This window comes from Palaemon carinicauda, chromosome 8 (assembly GCF_036898095.1).
Source record: "Palaemon carinicauda isolate YSFRI2023 chromosome 8, ASM3689809v2, whole genome shotgun sequence".
NCBI classification, from domain to species: Eukaryota; Metazoa; Arthropoda; class Malacostraca; order Decapoda; family Palaemonidae; genus Palaemon; species Palaemon carinicauda.
Genome location: NC_090732.1, coordinates 134,625,071 through 134,632,949, shown reverse-complemented (window position 1 = coordinate 134,632,949; position 7,879 = coordinate 134,625,071). Strand labels below are relative to the sequence as shown.

General features: G+C 37.5%; 2 protein-coding genes across 2 annotated transcripts; both read right to left on the bottom strand.

Moving 5' to 3' along the window:
• Positions 1-1,291: 1,291 nt before the first annotated feature.
• On the bottom strand, positions 1,292-5,540 carry LOC137645456 (uncharacterized protein PF3D7_1120000-like). Its single transcript, XM_068378262.1, has 5 exons — positions 5,220-5,540; positions 4,281-5,020; positions 2,849-3,970; positions 1,765-2,678; positions 1,292-1,671 (listed from the first exon to the last, which is right to left on the bottom strand). Exons 1-5 carry the CDS (start codon positions 5,538-5,540, stop codon positions 1,292-1,294), a joined length of 3,477 nt encoding a protein of 1,158 aa, XP_068234363.1.
• A 45-nt stretch (positions 5,541-5,585) lies between these two features.
• On the bottom strand, positions 5,586-6,074 carry LOC137645455 (srfA-induced gene J protein-like). The gene has a single exon (XM_068378260.1). It carries the CDS (start codon positions 6,072-6,074, stop codon positions 5,586-5,588), a length of 489 nt encoding a protein of 162 aa, XP_068234361.1.
• Between the last annotated feature and the right edge of the window lie 1,805 nt (positions 6,075-7,879).

Genomic DNA, 7,879 nt, shown 5'->3' with positions numbered 1-7,879 from the left:
ACAGCACGTGGTGTAAATCGCGCAGACTTAATGAGACATTAATTGACTGGGAAAGGTACGAAAAGCCGTGTACGAGTTTCACCCACTTTTAAACCAAGAGCATTTTCATAGGCACAAAGCTGTCATTCGTTGTCAAATGGAAAATAATTCTAAACAATAAAAACGTGTTCAAAATAAATACACAGCCGCAATACGCACATCAATTTTCTACTTAACACTGAAAGATCAGACGGCTGCTGTAGCCTGCATATGCTACGATAATCGTTCACACCAGAAAACTCTATAAATCCTGCAGTCGTTTAATTGCTCTCTCGAGAACTCACACGAGGAACTGTGATTCTTCTTAAGTTTGAAAACGAGGCAACAGTTCCACGATCGATGCTAAAGATAAAAGTTAAACGGAAGAACGCTGGATCAAGTTTAGTCCAAACCAAGATGCAGCTGATGCGGATGTTTCAAGTATCAAAAGGACAACTGTGTGTATGTTTGGGAGGAAAAGTAAAAAAGAAACAGTTTTTAAACTAAGAAATATAGCAAAAAGCTCTTCATATTTTAACAAAGAGTAAATTATTTTGGATTTCCTATTTCATTAAAAGGAGCGAAATATTTGGGGTTCAAATTTTATAAAAAAAAAAAAAAATGGAGAAACATTAAGGTTTAACCATTTCATCAAAAGTAGATAAATATTTGGGCTTAATAATTCATCAAAAAAGAAGAAAATTTTCATCAAAAGTAGAGAAATATCAAGACTTTCATATTCAATGGATAGGAGAAAAATATTCAGGAATATATATTTCATTAAAACAAGAAAAATAAGGTTTTCCTCATCTATTAAAAAGCGAGAACTACTCAGGTTTCATGTTTTATCAAAAGAACAAAAGGTTCTGATTTATAGCCTTGGCTGGTACCAAAGGTCAGTGTTTTCCCGACCAAATTGAGTATACCCCGAACGTAGGAGTAACGTCAGTGTGTCTCATGCGAAGCACTGTAGGCATAAATCAAAGAGGCTTTGCGCCGACAGTGATACTTTCCCTTTTATTTCGACTTTACTACGATGTTCCTCTCCAATCTTTTAACTTTTACCTAATAGCGCAACTGCGGAGGTTCCCCTCCACACCAGTTGCTACCTGGCTGCTGAATGGCCTTCCTCGATCCCAGCGCCCGGTCATATGGCCCAAACCCCATAAATCCCCGTAAAAAAGTTAATATCGTATTCAGCATTACATCTGGCAAAACTGCATTCTTCTTCAAGATTACATCTGATAACACTGCAGTCTTCTTCCAACTTACATCAGACAACACTGCATTCTTCTTCGATCTTACATCTGACAACATTGCATTCTTCTTTCACCTTACAGCTGACAACATTGCATTCTTCTTCAACCTTACAGATGACAACACTACATTCTTCTTCTACCTTACATCTGACACCACTGAATTCTTCTTTGACGTTACATCTGACAACACTGCATTCTTCTTTGACCTTACATCTGACATCACTGCATTCTTCTTCAACATTACATCTGGCAATACTGCATTCTTCATCGACCTTACATCTGACGACACTGCATTCTTCTTTCACCTTACAGCTGACAACATTGCATTCTTCTTCAACCTTACAGCTGACAACACTAAATTCTTCTTCGACCTTACATCTGACACCACTGAATTCTTCTTTGACGTTGCATCTGACAACACTGCATTATTTTTTGACCTTACATCTGACATCACTGCATCCTTCTTCGACATTACATCTGACAATACTGCATTCTTCATCGACCTTACATCTGACGACACTGCAATCTTCTTCGACCTTATATCTGACAACACTACATTCTTCTTTCACCTTACATATGAAAAAACTGCATTCTTCTTCGACCTTACATCTGACAACACTGCATTCTTCTTCGACCTTACAGCTGACACCACTGCATTCTTCTTCAACATTACAGCTGACTACACTGCATTCTTCTTCGACCTTACATCTGACATCACTGCATTCTTCTTCGACCTTATATTTGACAACACTGCATTCTTCTTCAACCTTACATCTGACACCACTGAATTCTTCTTTGACGTTACATCTGACAACACTGCTTTCTTTTTTGACCTTACACCTGACATCACTGCATTCTTCTTCGACATTACATCTAACAATACTGCATTCTTCATCGACCTTACATCTGACAACACTGCATTCTTCTTTGACCTTACATCTGACAACACTGCATTCTTCTTCGACCTTACAGCTGACAACACTGCATTCTTCTTCGACATTACAGCTGACTACACTGCATTCTTCTTCGACATTACATCTGACAACACAGCATTCTTCTTCGACCTTACATTTCACAACATTGCATTCTTCTTCAACCTTACATCTGACAATATTGCATTCTTCTTCGACCTTACATCTGACAACACTGCAATCTTCTTCGACCTTACATCTGACACCACTGAATTCTTCTTTGACGTTACATCTGACAACACTGCATTCTTTTTTGACCTCACATCTGACATCACTGCATTCTTCTTCGACATTACATCTGAAAATACTGCATTCTACATCGACCTTACATCTGACAACACTGCATTCTTCTTTGACCTTACATCTGACAACACTGCATTCTTCTTTGACCTTACATCTGACAACACTGCATTCTTCTTCGACCTTACAGCTGACAACACTGCATTCTTCTTCGACATTACAGCTGACAACACTGCATTCTTCTTCGACCTTACATTTGACAACACTGCATTCTTCTTCGACCTTACATTTGACAACACTGCATTCTTCTTTGACCTTACATTTCACAACATTGCATTTCTCTTCAACCTTACATCTGACAATATTGCATTCTTCTTCGACCTTACATCTGACAACACTGCAATCTTCTTTGACCTTACATCTGACACCACTGCATTCTTATTCGACGTTACATCTGACAACACTGCACTCTTCTTTGACCTTAGATCTGACATCACAGTATCTTTGACCTTACAGCTGACAACACTGCATCCTTCTTCGACATTACATCTGACAATACTGCATTCTTCATCGACCTTACATCTGACGACACTGCAATCTTCTTCGACCTTATATCTGACAACACTACATTCTTCTTTCACCTTACATATGACAAAACTGCATTCTTCTTCGACCTTACATCTGACAACACTGCATTCTTCTTCGACCTTACAGCTGACACCACTGCATTCTTCTTCAACATTACAGCTGACTACACTGCATTCTTCTTCGACCTTACATCTGACATCACTGCATTCTTCTTCGACCTTATATTTGACAACACTGCATTCTTCTTCAACCTTACATCTGACACCACTGAATTCTTCTTTGACGTTACATCTGACAACACTGCTTTCTTTTTTGACCTTACACCTGACATCACTGCATTCTTCTTCGACATTACATCTAACAATACTGCATTCTTCTTCGACCTTACAGCTGACAACACTGCATTCTTCTTCGACATTACAGCTGACAACACTGCATTCTTCTTCGACCTTACATTTGACAACACTGCATTCTTCTTCGACCTTACATTTGACAACACTGCATTCTTCTTTGACCTTACATTTCACAACATTGCAATCTTCTTCGACCTTATATCTGACAACACTACATTCTTCTTTCACCTTACATATGACAAAACTGCATTCTTCTTCGACATTACATCTAACAATACTGCATTCTTCTTCGACCTTACAGCTGACAACACTGCATTCTTCTTCGACATTACAGCTGACAACACTGCATTCTTCTTCGACCTTACATTTGACAACACTGCATTCTTCTTCGACCTTACATTTGACAACACTGCATTCTTCTTTGACCTTACATTTCACAACATTGCATTTCTCTTCAACCTTACATCTGACAATATTGCATTCTTCTTCGACCTTACATCTGACAACACTGCAATCTTCTTTGACCTTACATCTGACACCACTGCATTCTTATTCGACGTTACATCTGACAACACTGCACTCTTCTTTGACCTTAGATCTGACATCACAGTATCTTTGACCTTACAGCTGACAACACTGCATTCTTCTTTGACCTTATAGCTGACAACACTGCACTCTTCTTAGACCTTACATTTGACATCACTGTATTCTTCTTCAACCTTACATCTGACAATATTGCATTCTTCTTCGACCTTACATCTGACAACACTGCAATCTTCTTCGACCTTACATCTGACACCACTGAATTCTTCTTTGATGTTACATCTGACAACACTGCATTCTTTTGTTACCTTACATCTGACATAACTGCATTCTTCGACATTACATCTGACAATACTGCATTCTTCATCGACCTTACATCTGACAACACTGCATTCTTCTTTGACCTTACATCTGACAACACTGCATTCATCTTCGACCTTACAGCTGACAACACTGCATTCTTCTTCGACACTGCAATCTTCTTCGACCTTACATCTGACACCACTGCATTCTTATTCGACGTTACATCTGACAACACTGCACTCTTCTTTGACCTTAGATCTGACATCACAGTATCTTTGACCTTACAGCTGACAACACTGCATTCTTCTTTGTCCTTATAGCTGACAACACTGCATTCTTCTTCAACCTTACATTTGACAACATTGCATTCTTCTTCAACCTTACATCTGACAATATTGCATTCTTCTTCGACCTTACATCTAACAACACTGCAATCTTCTTCGACCTTACATCTGCCACCACTGAATTCTTCTTTGACGTTACATCTGACAACACTGCATTCTTTTTTGACCTTACATCTGCCATCACTGCATTCTTCTTCGACATTACATCTGACAATACTGCATTCTTCATCGACCTTACATCTGACAACACTGCATTCTTCTCTGACCTTACATCTGACAACACTGCATTCTTCTTCGACCTTACAGCTGACAACACTGCATTCTTCTTCGACATTACAGCTGACTACACTGCATTCTTCTTCGACCTTACATCTGCTGACAACACTGCATTCTTCTTCGACCTTACATTACACAACATTGCATTCTTCTTCAACCTTACATCTGACAATATTGCATTCTTCTTCGACCTTACATCTGACAACATTGCAATCTTCTTCAACCTTACATCTGACACCACTGTATTCTTATTCGACGTTACATCTGACAACACTGCACTCTTCTTTGACCTTAGATCTGACATCACAGTATCTTTGACATTACAGCTGACATCACTGCATTCTTCTTTGACCTTATAGCTGACAACACTGCACTCTTCTTAGACTTTACATCTGACATCACTGTATTCTTCTTCGACATTACATCTGACAACACTGCATTTTTCTTCGACCTTACATCTGACAACACTACATTCTTCTTCGACCTTACATCTGACAACACTGCATTCTTATTCGACCTTACATCTGACAACACTACATTCTTCTTCGACCTTACATCTGACAACACTGCATTCTTATTCAACCTTACATCTGACAACACTGCATTCTTATTCGACATTGCATCTGACAACACTGCATTCTTCATCGACCTTACATCTGACAACACTGCATTCTTCTTTGACCTTACACCTCACAACACTGCATTTTTCTTCGACCTTACATCTGACAACACTGCATTCTTATTCGACCTTACATCTGACAACACTCCATTCTTATTCGACCTTACATCTGACAACACTCCATTCTTATTCGACATTGCATCTGACAACACTGCATTCTTATTCGACCTTACATCTGACAACACTACATTCTTCTTCGACCTTACATCTGACAATACTACATTCTTCTTCGACCTTACATCTGTCAACACTGCATTCTTATTCGACCTTACATCTGACAACACTCCATTCTTATTCGACATTGCATCTGACAACACTGCATTCTTATTCGACCTTACATCTGACAACACTACATTCTTCTTCGACCTTACATCTGACAACACTACATTCTTCTTCGACCTTACATCTGACAATACTACATTCTTCTTCGACCTTACATCTGACAACACTGCATTCTTATTCGACCTTATATCTGACAACACTCCATTCTTATTCGACATTGCATCTGACAACACTGCATTCTTATTCGACCTTACATCTGACAACACTACATTCTTCTTCGACCTTACATCTGGCACTACTGCCTATTCTTATTTTTTAAAACACGAATCGGGATTTAACTACCTGCATTAGATACCGACTACATTGGGCGACCATTAAATCACAAGGAAAAACAGATCAGTTGGACAGATAAATATAAATGCAGACAAATATTACTTCGCGTGTGTTCAAATACTTTCATGGATGAGAGATCATCAAAGCTCGGATAAACCTGCGCGCTAATTCTTGACAAAAGAGTTTTCTGATATTTTTTCCCATTGATATTTATTAAAGAACAAGTAAACACGTACCTGAACCAACTAAACATGTAAAATGACACTATACACACATAATATATATATATATATATATATATATATATATATATATATATATATATATATATATATATATATATATATATATATATATATATATATATATATATATATATATATACAGGGTGTCCCAAAATAGTGTATACACTCTTTGGATTGTTACAACTTGTTCAATTTATTGATATGAACGTGGAAAATACATTCACAGGAGAGAAACTGTGTACATTTAAAGATTCTGAGAGTTCTCAAAGAAAAAGTAACGATACATGGGGCAATTTGAGAAGGTTCAAAAAAAAGAAAGAAAAAAAAAAAGAAGATGATCTGCTAACATGTGTTCAAACTGGTTGCCGTTCTGCTCAATACACTTTTCGCATCGTGAAAATATGGAACTACAAACTGTTAGTAGCATTTCTCTCGGTATCTTAGCACAGTCTTCTTCAATTGCCTCTCAAACTTAGACAATTGTTTTAGGTTTTCTGCTGCGCACGCTTTAATATCCGATGGACGCTCGATTTTGGGATACCTGTTTCACGTGACATTTGAACAGATTTTCGTTCAGAATTCTGAACACTAGCAATAACATCTGGTTCTTTAGCTGGGCATGTCGATGTTCGTTTTGCCCTGAATGTCCTTTTCTCATGAACTGGATGGTCCCATGATTCTCAAAGTTATCTACGATTCGTGATATATATATATATATATATATATATATATATATATATATATATATATATATATATATATATATATATATCTGTAATTATGCTTCTAAGGAACAGATTCTTTCTAATGCAATTTCATTAAAGTCAAGTCCTAGGAGCGCCAGCACGTTTTCTGTGGGAGTTTGCGTTTTAAATATATATATATATATATATATATATATATATATATATATATATATATATATATATATATATATATATATATATATATATCATCATCTCCTACGCCTAATGACGCACAGGGCCTTGGTTAAATTTCGCCAGTCGTCTCTATCTTGAGCTTTAATTCAATACTTCTCCACTCATCATCCACTTCACGCTTCATAGTTCTCAGCCATGTAGGGCTTGGCCTTTTAACTCTTCACGTGCCTTGTGGAGCCCAGTTAAACATTTGGTAAACCAATCTCTCTTGGGCAGTTCGAAGAGCATGCCCAAACCATCTCCATCTACCCCTCATCATGATCTCATCCACATATGGCACTCGAGTAATCTCTCATAGTTTCATTTCTAATCCTGTACTGCCATTTAACTCCAAATATCGTTCTGAGGGCTTTGTTCTCAAATCTACTAAATCTATTGGAGATTGTTTCATTGTCATAACATGATTCTTGTCCATTCAGTAACAGATCTTACTAAACTGATATATAGTTTGATTTTTCTATGTAATTTCAGGCGATTTGATTTACAAATTTTACTCAACCTAGC

Excerpts from the sequence above, each read along its gene's own strand:
- LOC137645456 (XM_068378262.1), bottom strand. The coding sequence starts at position 5,540 with ATGAAGAATGCAGTGTTGTCAGATGCAATGTCGAATAAGAATGCAGTG. Across the intron at positions 5,021-5,219 it reads AGAATGCAGTGATGTCAGCT|GTCGAAGAAGAATGCAGTGT; the intron begins GTAATGTCAAAG and ends GTGTAATGTAAG. Across the intron at positions 2,679-2,848 it reads TCGAAGAAGAATGCAATATT|CTGTAAGGTCGAAGAAGAAT; the intron begins GTCAGATGTAAG and ends CAGTGTTGTCAG.
- LOC137645455 (XM_068378260.1), bottom strand. The coding sequence starts at position 6,074 with ATGTCGAATAAGAATGGAGTGTTGTCAGATATAAGGTCGAATAAGAAT.